Genomic DNA, 18,298 nt, shown 5'->3' on the forward strand with positions numbered 1-18,298 from the left:
CCTATCCTAAGGGATATCCTAGGGGATAGGAAATATTTTAACCGCCTGGGTACTCTAGTACCTAGACTTTTTTGATAAATGGGATGAAATGATACTAGTTCATAAGGTTCATCTACCTAGGTGAGTTACTTCTTGGTACCAAAAACAGCGGATAATCAGAATATCCATGAATGCTTTCTCCCGAAACATCAAAGTGTTTAGTATGTGTGCCTATAATACCTAGACTATAACATTTCCAGACTGGATACGTCATGTTCTGTTAGTTGTTATAAATTTAGACAGGTATCAGATGACCAGCTGTGTCTATTTTTCTCCAAATGCTTGGTAGAGTGCTCTATCTTTTTCTAAATTCTGTATCTGTTTCCATTTGTTGCATTGCTGTATTTGATTTCCATTTGCTGCATTGTTTTATTTGTCATCCGTTAATAATCCTATTACAGATTTCCGTTAATAACAATCTAGTTTCATCATTCCGTCATCATGAAAGGGTTCAAAGGTGATTGATTAGCAGGCATTCCCAGTATGAGATTCACTTTGTACGACACACGTACTACTTATCTATACCGAACCTAAGCAACTATTTTTTATATCATATAAGTACCTACCTTTCCTTTCAAATTAAGATTCAAAATACAAAACTACAGTGCCTTTTAAATTAAGATTCGAAATACAAAATATTTATAGTATGATAAAAAAATCTAAATTTAGAGAAAAATAAAAATGTATTTAAAACCAGCTTTAACTGCATTATTAATCGTAATACCTACATAATCTTCATCTCGAGTGAGATATAAAATCAATACCTAACGCTCAAGTCGCCACTAAGCCACATCGCTTATAATTAGCGAAAATAAATTTATTCAACCTATTTACGATAATTGTTTTCATAACACAACCGCTAGTTAACCGCTTTTAGTACTGAAAACTGCTTTTAACTGGTTCGGCTTATTATCTTTAGCAGTTTTAGGTAACTAATGTGTTTACCAAGTTGTTATCTGAAGTTATTCACTGAGCGGAATAATACAACGGACCTGCCTACTTTTACATGATTTTACAGCATGTTACGGGTCAAACTAAAAACCCTATGATTTATAATTAAGGTGAATAATGTTAAAAAATCAAATATTCTTTATGGTCATTCATAATTTTTGGGCCAGTCTGGTATTTGCAACGAAATACTTACAAGCAGTTTAGTTGTACAGTTTATAAGGTAGGCCATTGACTCTATAACTCTACTTTATTTAGGACACACCTGGTGAATTCGTGGTCACAAGTGTACGTAGTTAACGGTTGAATTTCAAAATACACACCTTACTGTTGGCACTGGTAGGGTAAAGTTCGTTAAAAATGGGGTAAGCCGTATTAGTACGATTTTGTTTAGTAACAACCATGGACAAATTAGTACATGATACTAAGTTCTAGAATTAAAAGTACTAGATTTTAGGTGATTGTATTTGCCTATGTGTTAAATGTGAGTACTGTGATGTTGATAGTATCACTTAAAAAGTGCATAAGAGATGTATTTTTGCTATATTTAAAACAACGTATACAATTCTAATCGTATATATTTTTTTTATATTACGATAAATAAAAATATGTAAGAAAAAAAATAAACTTACCGAAATATTGCTTCAAAAACATTTGCTTTCACGTTTATTGTTACAATACAATATTTTTTGTTACATTCACAGTTATAATCGAAAATTGTTAAACACTAATTAAAATGCTGCTATTGAAAATAAAAAAAAAAAAACACTGAAACCCACTGAAACTAAATGTCACTGTCAGACGTGTAAGTTTATGTCATAACAAAAAAAGTCACAAATGTTTGTTTTGGCGGCAAAAACATCGGGAATTCGTCCTAATCGGTATCCAACACGGCTCTTTCTTTTGGAAATGAATAGAGTTAATTCACTTAAAGCTTTATCATTCGTTATGATAGTGAAGTCAAGGCTAAACCGTCTGCGGAGAAGCTAAATACGCGCGGTCTGTTGTTTTCACGTTAGTACAACCGCGCGCCACTCGGCGACTAGTGGGGCTAAGTTGAATTAATTTCTTTAATATTTTTCACAAATCAAATACATAGAATAAATTAACAAAAATGCCACCTGTTTCGTTGACTAATGATGTAAGTACAATTCAATTAGAAAGAGTTTTTACGATTTCAAAAGTGATTCCATTCACCATTTTTATGTTTTAGTGCATTTTATAAATTAATCAATCAACTTATCCTCCTATGGTTTCCGGGAAGTTTGTCTCTGGTTTCATAGAACACATAAATTCAAGCGTACTGGCCAGTAACACATAATTTAAAATAATCTGTTAGAATTTAATATAAATTTAATTAATATTTGTTGTGTTTTGCAGGCTCCTAAGAAGAAGCTACGTGTTGCTATAATCGGTCAGAGCTTGTTTGCAGCTGAAGTTTTCAAACTTCTGCAAAAAGATGGCCACGAGGTGGTCGGAGTCTTCACCGTGTTGGACAAAGGAAACCGAGAGGATCCCTTGGGTAAGTTTTTGTTACTGGTTATTTAATGTAGAGTTGTGGTTAAACAGATCTTGGCTTTAAATGAATAAAATGCATTGAAATTCAAAATAAAAATATTTTAAGTTCAATAAAATAATGTAACTATACAATCTAATTTTACATAAATAAAAACTATTCGGGTTTAATTAATTTTATTTATTTGCTTATATTACTTTAAATCAATTGATTTACTTATCTTTATAAATTTATTAATATTGCTTTAAATTATTTTTTTACAGAATGTTTAAATAAAACTTGCCTTAAAAAAATCTTTGATTTAGTAATAACAAACTAAATATTTTTTAAATATTGCTATGTTTTAAAAATAATAGCATTTAAAAACTTTGATTTACAAAATATTTATAGATTTCCATTTACAAAACATTTAAAATTCTAAAGTAAATCCATCCCATTTCTAATTCTAAACTTTTTTTGGTCTCTACAGCAACCATCGCATCTCAGAATGGCAAACCAGTATACAAATACAAGACTTGGAGGGTGAAAGGCCAAGTGATACCCGAAGTATTGGAACAGTACAAATCAGTGAGTGCCACATTTTATTACCGGTTATAACCAGTTCGGAATTGATACAGATACATTATTAGTTATGAAATTAAATGGTTTTGTCTGTGTGCATAGTGATATAGTGCAATAATAGGTGAATGATTTTCTTTTTCTATGGGAGATAATTCTGTGTCATAGGTGTGTTTACAAACATACAATTTCACATACACAGACCAGATCCAAAACAACAATTTGTGTTTTGGATCTGGTCTGATTTGTCAAATTTAATATGTATATTGTTTAACATAAACTCGCTTATATAAATTAAAATGAGTTGCGAATATGTGAAATAAAAAAAATTAACAATTAATAAAAAAATAATAGACTTACAGCATCAACCTTTTTTCATTTAGTATTTTTCATTTTCATAAAAATAACTTGGTATGCTGTACCCATTACAATTTTCGGCAAAAAAAAAATTACTTACATTTATAAAGGAGTAATAGTTTCCAGTAGTAATATCCTCGACAAGTTACACCTAGTAATATCCTACAAGTTTATTCACCTAATTGAATTTACCGAGTAGGCCTGTCGAGACATCTGTACCAACAATTTTTTTTTTTTAATTTAAACCCTACCCAAATACAAATAGATATCGAAGTTCCGAAACAAAAATGCACATTCGACGCATTAACATTTCTTTACAAACGAATTCGTCGCGTTTATATCATTAGCATATAATTAGCAAATATAATATAGTCTAGCCTCTTAGACTGTTATTTAAACACTAGGTGACATAACATTTTAGCACCTATGCATTATGTTTTGATACTGACATTGCAATCACCTTTAAAAAAATTTCGTCCAAATTTTCAGTGCATTCATACTAAAGAAATTGTATTTAAGCACTTGTATAAATATAGGAATATGAGTATTCGTTACGAGCCGATCTCCACTCGTAGATTCAATCTTTAAAGTCCTAGCTACGAGGACGTAGGCTGGCTCGTATTACACAATGTCTCGGGATTGAAATCGAATCTTGATTTGTACCAGAGATCGAAATCTTGCATTTATAATAATTACCTAAGGCACAATTTTCTTCTTATGCAATACTTTTGAGGATACATTGATTTGAAATAACGTGAGACTTCGCGATTTCCAACATTTTATACTGTAAAAAATGCCAAGTAACGACTTCTCACTCCTAAACCTAACTCCGTTTTATCTAAGTATTGTTGACAAAATGGAAAAATACGTGTCTAATATTTTTTTATTATAGATAATTATCATCGGGCTAATTAGATATTTAATTTTCATACCCTGCTTACTACCCCATCATTATTTTATTGCGTAAGCACTACACCTATGTACCGTCTCTCTGTCTCTACATAATAATAAATATGAAGTGATAATCATACTGTAATAGAAGTGCTATTAGCCTATTAAGTTAATTTGTTTCATAAGAAATGACAATAAGTGTCATAATTGAGTACAATAGCACTTTAACTTAAGAAGTTAAATCCTTAATTGGACATGGGTAATTCTAGCTATCAAATTGTCTACGTCTGTACTTTCAAGGACTCTTAAGTCTCAAGTGACTTTCCTTTGAATACTTAACTATAAAGAGAATTACATAATTGCACAATGTATGCACATGAATATATTATGAAAGATGATGTGAAACATATTTTAACGAATTTCGAGCCTGACGAAAACAGTCGAGCGTGCCCGAAATGCATCGAGCTCGAATACACTCGAGCCTGTCTCGAAAAATGCATATACTTCTTCAAAAATTAAAGTAAATAGCTATTGAAAGAGTGTTTCCTCTTCCTATACCTATTTATAGTCAGTTTCTTGACAATAATGAATATTGTATCGTAACATGGTTATGTCACAGCTCCGTATAATATCGATATTTGAGCCGCTATTCCTACTGCACTTTTGACCTTTTATATCTCTTAACATAGCCGTGCTACATAGGCAGTACCTACATATAGCTTAAAATAAGTACTTTATCTATTACAGACCAAAATAAAATATATTCTGTACCTACATATTAAAATAATAATGCTTATGTCCTAATTTAAAAAATCGGACATTTCGATTTACTTAATTAAGCAGTGAACTACGATAACTTCAAGTATTTGGGACGATCATACTGCGATATCTTACATTTATAGGTACATTCATACGTTAATATTGCTTCCGTATGTCGTTACACTTTCAAGTGTTCTCAAAACACTGAAAATAGGCGATAGCCGGTAGAATAAAAAAAATGCTTACCGTTGTTACCTTTTGTTTGTAGTTGATAAGGAATTTAAGATTCATTCTTTCCATTTTCCATGCCGGAAACAATCACGTGGCTTTTTAGTACCTGCATAGGTACTTCTTTTTTATGACTTCTCCCGCCTTGGGCGAGGAGAGAGTAAGTGTCAGACTCTTACTGACTAAAAACCACCCCGTTCCTACTCCTGCTTTTCGACCAGGAGCCCCGGTAAGCCCGCTAGGTAGTCCGGAACTCCCTAGATAGAGAGATTAACGTAGCACGTATGTGAAAATGAGTGAAAATAACTATGATTTTTCATTACCTACCACATAGCAGGGAACTCCCTATTAAACTATGACTATTTCCTATACAAATAAATACAAATAGTATAGCGTGTGTGTTAGTTACAGAGAGTCAAACTGTTCGATAACCTGACTATCTCATAATTACTTGAAATAAGTTTACACGGACGGGGCGCGTGTTTACAAAACATGCTGATAAAGTATTCTGCCTCAAGAGATTAATTAGAACAGCTGATCGTAATAAATACGATTCATTCCTTAGTAGTATGCAAATACATAATAAGCAATTGAATATAAACATTGATTGACATTTCAATCTAGTAGAATGACATTGATGCGATAGATTGACGTACCTCGTCTAATTTCGAGCTCGAAATCAGTCGGGCTTGCTCGATAATTGAAAGACTGTCTTTTACGTTTATCAATGCAACCGTATTTAGCGGATAAACCCAATCCCTAAAAGACAAGCAACACATATTTGTAACATCTCGGGTGTTGCGGGTGTCCATAGTTGGCGCACATTACCTACTTACGCCATACGTACGCCGCCTACGCCATAAAAAAATAAACGTAAAGTAAAAAATAATCTATTATTCCTAATAATGTTTGTCAACAGGTGAATGCAGACATCAACGTGCTGCCATTCTGCACACAGTTCATCCCTATGGAGGTGATCACGTACCCCAAGTACGAGAGTATCTGCTACCATCCCAGTATACTGCCCAGGCATAGAGGAGCTTCTTCTATCAACTGGTAAGTGGTTCTACTTCGTTACAGCTGTTATTTATGACGCCTGGAAAAGTTGCTCTACTTGAAATTATTACATAGAGTTGTAATTGGTGGGAAGTGACGGTTATATTAAAAATGTACCTCTCTACTGACCCTTCTGAGATTAGGATCTACTGTTTATTAGGAATTTTCTACTTTAGGGTTGTCATTTAAATAAAAGTTAGAATATACCTTATTAGTTACAATGTTACCAGCCAGCAGCATTCGACCCAATTTTTTTTATTACTAATGATACGTTGACACCAGTCCCCTTCTAAGATACTGCATTAATTTAAGTCGCAGTACTACACAAGTAAAAAATTCTTCACAAAAACATTGTATCAAAACAAACAACTTTACAAGCGATAATGAATGTCACAAATCATGTTAAGTAATTATGTTATAACAAAATGTTTTATGGTTACTTTATAAGGAAAATTTGTCTTGTAATGATATCGATATAACTATGTACATATATGTACATCGAGTGACGAAACGGACCCTCTCTATGTCATCATAGCTCGGGAACACGTTCTATCGGAACTCTGAACGTGGTGCAATCTCTCGCAAGATCGACTACATGCATTGCAACAGAATGCACATAATCGATTTTAATCGATTTCCCACTTCACTATTCGTTTAATTATCGATTCGTTTTGATTGAATTGTGGCTTTAGACGTTAATTTTAAATGGAATGTGTAATGGATTAATTAATTAAACATAATAATCCTTATCCAATCTGCTTCGAGCAAGCAGGCATGGTGATTAATTAAATGCCCATTCCTTCTCTTTGTAAGAAGAGGTCTTTGCTCAGTACTGGGCACTTATGGACTGTTAATGTATAATGTAACAATAATTATCGTGTCTTTGATTCCCAAAATACTAACGAGATATCCATAAGAGTAACACATTTGGTATACAACTTAGTAAATAAAGATTAATTCAGTACAGAGATGGCTAAGTAGCTATTGTTGTACTAAATTGTATACTTTTTAATGAATCCAAATCTGTATTAAATAAATGTTTATTTTCTTACCTGCATACTAAATAACGAATGGCAACCTGCATTGAGCAAGCGTGGTGATTAATGCTCAAACCTTCTCCGTACGAGAAAAGGCTTTGGTTAGTAATGGCCACTTAATAGGCTGTTGATGTTAACAGTGCCGGCGTTAGGGGGGGACGTGATGGAGCGATGGCCCAGGGCGACAAATTCTGGGGGGCGCCAGGGTCTGAAGTTGGAGTCTCTTGCCTCTCCTGGTGCAAACCCTCAGATCTGTGCTCTACGCTCTATGCATATGCATATTTTTTCAGCAAAAAACTAACACTTGAGCTTGAGGGAAGCAATATCAAGTGGGCGCCACAATATTTTCGCCCGGGGTATCAGTGGCCCTTACGCCGGCACTGGTCATGTTGATACTAAATAACTTGACTTTCCGTACATAGGAAGTAGATAGATAGTAACTTTACATTCCCATTTGTATGGAGTTAGCAATTTGCTCCGGCCCGACGTTTCCCCTCACTCATTTTCTGTAATGACATCGTTTTAATGTAATCAAGTAATTTAGCTACCTATATCATTATGGGCTTTTTGCTACTTTGCCTCTCGTGTTAGAAAATTGCGTGCTCGGTAAATAAGCAAAAAGGTTGCATGATAGAACTTTGTATATTGTATAATTTTGAGAAAAAAATGGCTGCTTATGTCGGTTCCGTATGTTATTTATATCATATCAGGTAACTAATGTTGCCATTTTTGACTCATCTAATACCAGCAGCATTTGAATCCAATCCAGGTTTATTTATAGTGGTAGATGCATGTCTTAAAGCCTCGAAACCTTATGATTATGCAGGGAACTGCAAAACTTCAGTTCTTTCAGTCCTTTCCATCATTACACTACCAGACAAATGGTAAAGCGCGATCATAATACATACCTATTTGGTAACCATTACACCATTCATTATCACGAAGTGCATTACAACCTCTAAGGAGAACTCCTTGTCAAGAGTAAGAACATCACTCCAAAAAAGCAAAACCTAGACAGGTGTCTTGAAATGAAGAGTGGATAGCATAATAAGCAGGCGCACTATAGTCGTCTCCACGTGCATCGTAATAGATTCAAGTGTTTCAAATCGACTACCACTTACGTAGCTCACGTATATAATACCTATACATATAAACACTAAGTAGGTATATGCATTCAGTCTCAGGGTCAAGTTCAAAAAATACACCAATTCTATTTAGTCATGCTTGCGTGTGTAACCGGTATGAACCAGTATTTTGCAGAATGCATCCGTAATGTATGCTAATAGTATACCTAATAACTAGTTTCCGAGCTTGTTGTGATTTGTTAATTTGGGGTTATTATACCTACAGTGCTACTTATAGAATAGACATGGCACAGTACAAACAACACAGAAGGGTAGATTTTTAAACATTATCAATGAAACTATGAATTTATTTTTGTAAATAGGCTGCTAAGAGCACTTTTACCCTTCAAAATTATTATAAAAAGAATCTACATAGATGAGGTCGGCATTTCTTCTCAAAGTAGTACAAGGTCATCTCTCTTTAAGTCTCTTTTTCAAGTCCAGACAATGTTTGAAAAAATAATGTGTGAGAGCCGTGCAAGTTCGTTCTTTAATGGCATTTTGAGGAAAGGGCCGAGACAATTTGAGCGGACCCGTTCTAATTCCTAAATAGATTTTTTTTTTTTTAAGAAAATACTGTAAGCAAATATTTGAATGACTGACAGACAAAATCTATTAAGCAGTTTCTAATGTGTATATAATGTAGATTTTGAATAATTAAATACTTCGACTTTGACTTTTTCAAAAATTTTGTAGTGATGTCGAAAGCTTTTAAACACATTAATTATTCATTTTTGATCTTGCACACAGCTGGACTAGGTAATGGACTAAATCAATATGTAACCGGTAATAACCAGAATTATCTAGTTACAATGTTCTTTAAAAAATGCACGTTGTTATCGCATTTGACTTGTGCACTGTTGATTTTGTTCATTATTATTTAGCAAACAGAGTTCAGCAATATGATTAACTTATTTGCAGATGGCTCCACATTACTTTATGCGCATATTTTTTGGATTTTTTACGTAACTGAGATAATTATGCATTTACGTATTCATTATACCTTATGTACGTAAATGGGAGTTGGTAAATAATGTTTTGAGATAGAGGTTGATGCAAGTCATTAATGGAAAAGTTTTTAATTTCACTACAGTATGCAATTATACATGACACAGTTTTAGTTGTAGTTTGCTTTTTGTGATGTCTGAATTTTTACCCATGGAAATTAAAGAAATGTTTTATTTTTGATAAATAATTTTCGGAAAGGCCGTAGAATTATTTTATTTTAGTCTCTAATACATATTACATAAACTCATAGGAAACTACGATTTTTCCATACTTTCTTGGCATCCATTTTTTCTTGTCCTATCTAATAATATCTTCTGATTAATTTCGTTTTTGCGGGATCCAAGGCAGTCGTTCATCTGTTTTCATGGTTGTATCTACTGTAGATCCTGGCTTACAGGACTTGCAGTGGTATGGGAGGTGTGGCGGGCTTGACCAAAAAAAAATCTATGCATCCTAGTATCTCAAATTATAGTTAAACATTTTAATTATGAACATTCTATAGTGATTTTTACACATATTTACCTATTTGTTCCAGGACTCTAATAGAAGGTGACACGACATGTGGTCTGTCCATATTCTGGGCTGACGATGGACTGGACACCGGACCGATCCTGCTGCAGAAGAGCTTCCCCTGCACTATTGATGACACAGTCGATACCATCTACAATAAATATTTGTACCCTGAAGGTAAGGATATTTTTAGCTGTTGAAAAGGAAAGTTGGTTGATTCCTGGGTCTCATACTAGGATCTCCGTGTCGTGAGATTCAATAAATAAGACTTTATCCCTTTATAAGGCATAAAGAACTAGCCAAGTTAAAATAAAACTTCTTGTGGTTTATTAAAATATGTATGTTTTTTGTAATATTCCCTAAACTTTTCGTTGAAGTAAACATGGTGGTAAAAATATTCCCTTTACCTTATAAAGGGTAAGGGTTATTTATTTAAGGCTGGTTGTACACTTTTAGTTTCCGATTCAGAATTCGATTTGATATAAATAAATAACTCACTGCCTACAGAGCATAGGGTCTCGGATCCGATTTGTGACCAATATATTTAGCAATAGGATTTTATCCCTAAACATTTATGATGTAATAGATAGATAGATAAGACAAATTGTAAAATTAACAGGTATCAAAGCACTAGCGGAGGCTGTGAACATGGTGGCCAACGACACCGCGCCGAGGATCAAACAGACGGAAGAGGGCGCCACTTACGATCCCGCACTATTCAAACCTGAGACGCACAAGGTAATTTCCATTTTACGAGTTTCACTGTTAAGGACTTTTTATGTTCCCTAAATGAAACTACGGTAGACAAGAAGGGATTCCCTTTGCGTTAATCCCGGTTAAATGCAAGTTTATTTTTTGTTTAAAATAGTGGAGTTGATCCTCCAGAGAACCTCCTCCTTATCAATCAATCACTATCAAGTCACATAAGTTTAAAAAATACTTAAGTTTTACAAAAAACACAACATCTTCCTTTCTTCCTACAGATCGACTGGTCAAAAGGCGGCATGGCACTCCACAACTTCATCAGAGGTCTGGACTCCTCACCTGGTGCCACCAGCTTCATCAAACCACAGACTAGAGAAGGCGTCGTAGAGGATAGTGAGGCGACCGTAGAGGTCAAGTTCTTCGGCTCTTCTCTATGGGTCGACGAGTATGAGACCAAAGGAGACGCGCTAGTTATTCCTGGGCTTAGTAAGGCGGCAGTAGTACATGATGCTGGTCTGCTTATAACTGCTAATGATGGCGTGAAGGTATGTGAGATGTCAATGAAATATTAACCTTTTGCCTATTGGTATATGAGACACAATAGAAAACACATTGTGTCTCGCGTAGATTTGCGTTTCGACTTATAACGGGTCAATGCATAATGATTAATTGAAGTTAGACTTAGTTAGTCTGTTTGGATCCCAAAAGATTTATTCAAGTTTGTCGAAGTCTTTCTATTAACTATTGAAGTGTGATCAATAAATCTTCTATAGATAAACAAACTCAATAAATATCGCAGTTTACTAAATTCCACCTCTATTCTCTTCCTAATAAAGTTCAATATCCAATGTTATACACTATTCACACTAACAACTTATTTTAATTTCAGCTGAACATCCAAAGACTGAAAGTAAACGGCAAAATGATAGCCGCACAGAACTTCTTCAAGGCAAACGAAGACAAAGTGACTCTAGAACTGACCGCGGAAGAGAAACAATTCGTTGAAAACGTCCGCGACATTTGGAGGGCAATCCTGCGCATAGACATAGAAGACGACACCGACTTCTTTGCATCAGGAGCTGGTTCTATGGACGTCGTCAGACTTGTAGAGGAAGTCAAAGACTTGGCTAAACTAGAACTACAGAACGAAGACATATATATGAACACCACCTTTGAAGAATTTTACACCATTGCTATACTGAAGGCTAGAGGTGGCACGGAGAATGCAGAAGTGGAGTACGAAGGACTTGAAATGGAATGCAATAAAATGAAGATTAAATTCCCCACACAGTTGTTCATTGATGGCAAATTTGTGAACTCTGATAGTGGTAAGACTCTGACGCTTATTAATCCGACGGATGAGAGCGTTATTTGCAAAGTACAGAGCGCTTCGGCTAATGATGTTGATAAAGCTGTGTTGGCCGCTAAGAAGGCGTTTGAAGAAGGAGAATGGTCTAAGATTAGTGCGAGGGAAAGAGGGCAGTTGTTGTTCAAGTAAGTAGTCTTGTTGTATGTTTGTTGGTAACTGGTTTAATGATAGATTTCACTGTTAATTGTAGTAGTTGTAAACTCGTTTATATTCATAAATTGGACTTCCTAAGTAAAATAGAGTATTATTTCGTTAAATCAAAATAGATTCAGCACTTACATAAGTGTATATTGAATGTATGTTTCTTAAAAATTTCATTTTTTGTATATTATTCTCAAATAAATGGAATATATTTTTACATTCACAATCAAATACATAACTTACGTAAAAAATCGCATACCAAAATTATCTCTCTTTTCAATAACTAACATTTTTCTCACACCAGAAACACAAAAACCACTCTTATCCCTAACAAAATAAAGTTCAAAATCGCTTACCAAAACAAAAATCTTCTCTTCTAGACTAGCAGATTTGATGGAGCAACACAAAGAAGAGCTAGCGACGATAGAGTCGATAGACTCGGGTGCGGTGTACACGTTGGCACTGAAGACGCATGTCGGCATGTCCATAGAGACCTGGAGGTACTTCGCAGGGTGGTGCGACAAGATACAAGGCGCTACCATACCTATTAACCATGCTAGGCCTAACAGGTGATTATTGTCTTATTTTGTTACAATAATTGGTTTTAAAACTGACTAAAGTCGTTACAAAATGATTCGAAAATCGAGTTTTGTACAACTAAAGAAAATTTTACTTATGTGATTACATACAAGTAAAATTAAATTATTGCAAAGTATGAAGTTCGATTGCCAAGTTAGAAAATTCCATTTAAAATCTGATCTGATGTCTAAAATATAAAAATATTTAATAAAAATCTATCTTAAATGTAAAATCGGTCTTTATATATTTTTTTTTTCAAAACTGTCTGTGTACCCTTAGTGAGAGTTTGCTTTACGTTGAACGAAAACGCAACGAGAACGCGTTCGGCGCTGTGATTAGCCAGCTCGAATAAACCAACCAATCATGAGCGCCGAACGCGCTTTCTCTTACTTTAAACGTAAAGCAAACTTGTACTAAGGGTACTGGTATCCGCGTAATGCCTTAAAACAAACATAGACTAACAAATACCTTATATAATCTCCCAGGAACCTGGCAATGACGAAGAAGGAGCCAATCGGAGTGTGTGGCCTGATCACGCCGTGGAACTACCCGCTGATGATGCTGTCGTGGAAGATGGCGGCCTGCCTCGCCGCCGGGAACACTGTCGTCATGAAACCCGCCGCTGTAAGTATTATAATACTACTACTTACATTATATAATACTACCCGCTGATGATGCTGTCGTGGAAGATGGCGGCCTGCCTCGCCGCCGGGAACACTGTCGTCATGAAACCCGCCGCTGTAAGCATTATAATACTACTACTTACATTATATAATACTACCCGCTGATGATGCTGTCGTGGAAGATGGCGGCCTGCCTCGCCGCCGGGAACACTGTCGTCATGAAACCCGCCGCTGTAAGTATTATAGACGTACTACAAACATCATACTAAGGGTACTACCCGCGTGATGATCCTAAAACAAACACAGACTAACAAATACCTATGTAACCTCCCAGGAACCTAGCAATGACGAAGAAGGAGCCAATCGGAGTGTGTGGCCTGATCACCCCGTGGAACTACCCGCTGATGATGCTGTCGTGGAAGATGGCGGCCTGCCTCGCCGCCGGGAACACTGTCGTCATGAAACCCGCCGCTGTAAGCATTATAATACTACTACTTACATTATATAATACTACCCGCTGATGATGCTGTCGTGGAAGATGGCGGCCTGCCTCGCCGCCGGGAACACGGTCGTCATGAAACCCGCCGCTGTAAGCATTATAATACTACTACTTACATTATATAATACTACCCGCTGATGATGCTGTCGTGGAAGATGGCGGCCTGCCTCGCCGCCGGGAACACTGTCGTCATGAAACCCGCCGCTGTAAGCATTATAATACTACTACTTACATTATATAATACTACCCGCTGATGATGCTGTCGTGGAAGATGGCGGCCTGCCTCGCCGCCGGGAACACTGTCGTCATGAAACCCGCCGCTGTAAGTTTTATAGTACTAGTATTTTCATGAAAATTGCCGTTAAACTAAATTGTACTTTATTGTGTGGAGTTTTGGGCTTATTTTTGTATGATATTTAAGGAAACTGACATTAAACAAACTAAAATCTAACTTATTTTCTTTCTAATTTGAGTCAGCTGACAAAAAGTAGTTCAATTAAATATTCTTGGTAACTACATACAAGGTTTTGTCATAATCTCTTCGCTTGGCAAATGTGTATACAATTCCTTAGTTGGCTCTTTCAACAGCCATTGTAAGAGCAAGGGTGGCGACAAAATATTAACTAACTCTACCATCACAACACTACTTAATAACTTAATTCTCCTAACTTGGTCCCTCCATCCCCCAGGTATGTCCGCTAACAGCGCTGAAGTTCGCGGAGCTATCAGTCCGCGCCGGCATCCCGGCGGGCGTCATCAACATCCTCCCCGGCAGCGGCGCCGTCGCCGGACAGGCGCTGGCAGACCATCCACTCGTCAGGAAGCTCGGCTTCACGGGCAGCACGGAGATTGGTGAGTTACATTACTGAGAGAAAGTAAAATATAACTTATAATGTTCCTACATCTAAGGCAAAAACCTTTGTCTGCGATAGAACTTGCTTTTGAATCGGCCTCGGGTCAATGCCGGCCTCACCTAGCTATTTGAAATATTGACATGTAAAAGTGTTCTTTTATAACCTACTTACAGAAATAAATATCATTTATCATAATCACCTTAAGGTACAAGTCAAGCCATATTTTATTATAATAGTTATAATAATTTGCACTATTACAATGCCCAATGCAATGCTAACAATATTGTCGTTTTATCACACTAAAACATAATAATTAATTATTATGTTATCGGCTTACTTACGTAACTGTTTGACGAGGAACTCGACTAGTTTCAAGCTATGCTAGAGGCTCATATTCATATTCAGCCACGTCGTAGTCGCGGAATGCTGCTCACAAATTACGTGTTCCTTGTGAAACAATTACAAGAGTAAGCCGATAACATAATAATTAATTTAGTATGTCTCACGAAAGTTATAATAAAACATAATAATCCCTTACAGGCCAAACCATTATGAAGTCGTGCGCCGCCTCCAACATGAAGAAAGTGTCCCTCGAGCTGGGAGGCAAGTCACCGCTGGTTATATTCGAAGACTGCGATCTCGACAAGGCTGTCAGAAATGTAAGTTATTATACCGAACAATGTTATAAGAAAAACTGCTATTTGAGTATTCATCTGCTTTGTTGCGTAATCTACTTTGATAAAGGTTAGTTAGGTACCGTAATATTTTCTGCAACTTTATTATTAACACATACTGTAACTAATTTCGATTACACAACTCAAATTATATCTATTTTCTACCTAATATATTACCTATGTAGAATTTAATTATTATGAGCCCCGATCGTAGCTCAAAATAAGTCGAACTGCCTCGAACATGAAAATTCATGTAATTTTTTTATCTCGCAGGGTATGGGATCGGTATTCTTCAACAAGGGCGAGAACTGCATAGCAGCTGGTCGTCTGTTCGTTGAGGAGACTATTCACGATGAGTTTGTACGTCGCGTGGTGGCCGAGACTAAGAAGATGACCATCGGCGACCCACTACATAGAGGCACAGCACATGGACCACAGAACCATAAGGCACATATGGACAAACTTATTGAGGTATGTATTACCTTTATATTTCGTTTTCCCAATCAGTCAATCTACGGGAATCGCGAATGTAAATGTATGTAAAAAGCACTGGCTCACTCCCTATTACATAGGACTTATAACACCAATAGTGAAAAGTGGATGTGTATAGTATAGTGACATTACGGTTCGTAATGTGCTCCTCTGCCTACCTTGGGAATAAAAGGCGTGACGATTCAAGGATACAACGACTCGTAATTGTTCATAGTATGTCATTAACTGCGACTTTGTGCTTTCTGTAGAATACGAAGTTTGCAGCATTGCGGCTGTTTAGAATCCCATCGACAAAGTATATGTAGCTTAAATAAATAGTCGAGTTGTAAATACTGTTTTAAACAAAAATTATAACGTCGCTCTACATAAAACAGGCCCAAAAAGTATCCTAAAATAAATGAAAGTAATGTACTTTTTATTTACCCCTTTCCTTCTTTTATCCCCTTTCTATCACACCTACATTTCGTTCCCCACAGTTCGTCCAACGCGGTGTGAAGGAAGGCGCGACACTAGTACTGGGCGGCAAGCGCGTCGACCGGCCCGGATACTTCTTCGAACCGACAGTGTTCACTGACGTACAGGACGACATGTGGATCGCCAAGGAAGAGTCATTCGGACCTATCATGATCATCAGCAAGTTTAGTAGCAAGTGAGTGTGATATTTGTGATTATCAGCTATAATTTGTGATTTATGTTGTCCTATTTCGTAATTGTACCTATTTGTTTTGTAACGCTGTAAATTGATCCGTGAATCGTATTTTAAATAAAATAATGAAGTTAACTACAAAATTGTCGAAATTAACGACAAAACGACTGCACGGTTGGTGCGGTGGCTGGGCAACTCTGCCGAGCAACACTTTGTGTGATCCACAAATTGTTGTTTCGGGTCTGGGTGTCATGTGTATGTGAACTTGTATGTTTGTAGACGCACCCACGACACAGGAGAAAATCCTAATGTGGGGCAAAGTTTTAAAAAAAAAAAAAAAAATGTGCTTTAGTGGTGCAACAGTCTAATAGTTATTATGTAGCATCAATTGTGATGTAAATTCCACGCATCATTTCAATTAGTACTAAATTCTAACTCTTAAAATCAAAGCCTTTAAAGATAACTTTATTGTCTAATTTGATCCAATTTGAAAATAATTAAACTATTTCATTATTTCCCCCCAGAAACATGGACGATGTAATCCGTCGCGCAAACAACACAGAATACGGTCTAGCGAGCGGAGTGTTCACGCGAGACGTGTCGCGCGCGCTGCAGTTTGCAGAGCGCATCGACGCCGGCACCGTCTTCGTCAACACGTACAACAAGACCGACGTAGCCGCGCCCTTCGGAGGATTCAAACAATCTGGATTTGGCAAGGATTTAGGTATGTAGACATATATTTTCTTATAGATATTTGTTATCTTAAATAATCTTACAATGATTAAAATTTGATCTAATGTCTGTTAGTGGAAATTCACTGTGCATAAGCTGTTTAGATAGCTCCTTTCTCAAGGAACGTATTTAAAGCTTAAAAGGAACTGAAATAAAAAGTGTAAAACTTATATACTCATGTAATTTTGGTTTATATTGTCTAAACTTGAGTTTCCCAATAAAGTTACGTTAATCCCCGTTAGTTATGTTAGTTCCGTAAGTTAAGTTAGTTCCCTAGTAAAACTTAGCCAACCCACATTAAGCAAGAGTGGGGATTAATGCTCAAACCTTATCTGTGCAAGAAGGGGCCTTTAGTCAGCAATAGCCACTTATAGACTGTTGATGTCATTAAAACTCATCAAAGACTCACCAAAGTAATCGTCGAGAATTTGTAGCTTAACAGTCATATTTACAAACTGTAATCAGTCCTACACACGCCTCTAACATAACTTTATTTTTGCTACAGGACAAGAAGCTTTGAACGAGTACCTCAAGACGAAAAACATCACGATCGAGTACTAGGATAAACGAACTGATTAATGAATTATGTCAAAAAGCGCCTATTTTTTCAGGATGCCTGTAGTGTTCACATAAATCCCTATTTTACATATAAAATGTGTTGTTTTCTTATTTCTTAAGTTTTCATCTAATTTATGTAAACACAAGGCATCCTAAATGTATAAATTGTAAGATCTACTTAGTGTAATATAGCTGTAAATTTATGTAAATATATAGTATTTAAGATACGTTTTATATAACGACTACAATGCATAATAATGTTAATTAATTATACAATTATTTGTATTTAAAATTTTATTTGTTAGACTTTATTATTTTTAAATATAAAGCTTTACAATTTTACTTTGTTTTTCATTCAGATGACTAAGAGAATACGGATATAAACATAAATAATA

At 35.9% G+C, this 18,298-nt stretch overlaps 1 protein-coding gene across 2 annotated transcripts; it reads left to right on the top strand.

Moving 5' to 3' along the window:
- The first annotated feature begins 1,922 nt into the window (after positions 1-1,922).
- Positions 1,923-18,245, top strand: LOC118274544 (cytosolic 10-formyltetrahydrofolate dehydrogenase). 2 transcript variants are annotated; one of them, XM_050696843.1, is made up of 16 exons: positions 1,923-2,128; positions 2,368-2,509; positions 2,973-3,070; positions 6,216-6,352; positions 10,057-10,208; positions 10,651-10,769; positions 11,015-11,281; positions 11,626-12,230; positions 12,627-12,815; positions 13,311-13,449; positions 14,637-14,799; positions 15,342-15,460; positions 15,749-15,946; positions 16,444-16,616; positions 17,138-17,337; positions 17,851-18,245. In XM_050696843.1, the coding sequence occupies exons 1-16, from the start codon at positions 2,102-2,104 to the stop codon at positions 17,904-17,906; spliced, it is 2,784 nt and encodes a 927-aa protein (XP_050552800.1). In that variant the 5' UTR covers positions 1,923-2,101; the 3' UTR covers positions 17,907-18,245. The 2 variants fall into 2 exon arrangements, with proteins under 2 accessions (XP_050552800.1, XP_035447993.2); XM_035592100.2 differs by lacking the exon at positions 13,311-13,449 and adding an exon at positions 13,783-13,921 and having other exon boundaries at positions 1,929-2,128.
- The last annotated feature ends 53 nt before the right edge of the window (positions 18,246-18,298 follow it).

This window comes from Spodoptera frugiperda, chromosome 11, assembly GCF_023101765.2.
Source record: "Spodoptera frugiperda isolate SF20-4 chromosome 11, AGI-APGP_CSIRO_Sfru_2.0, whole genome shotgun sequence".
NCBI classification, from domain to species: Eukaryota; Metazoa; Arthropoda; class Insecta; order Lepidoptera; family Noctuidae; genus Spodoptera; species Spodoptera frugiperda.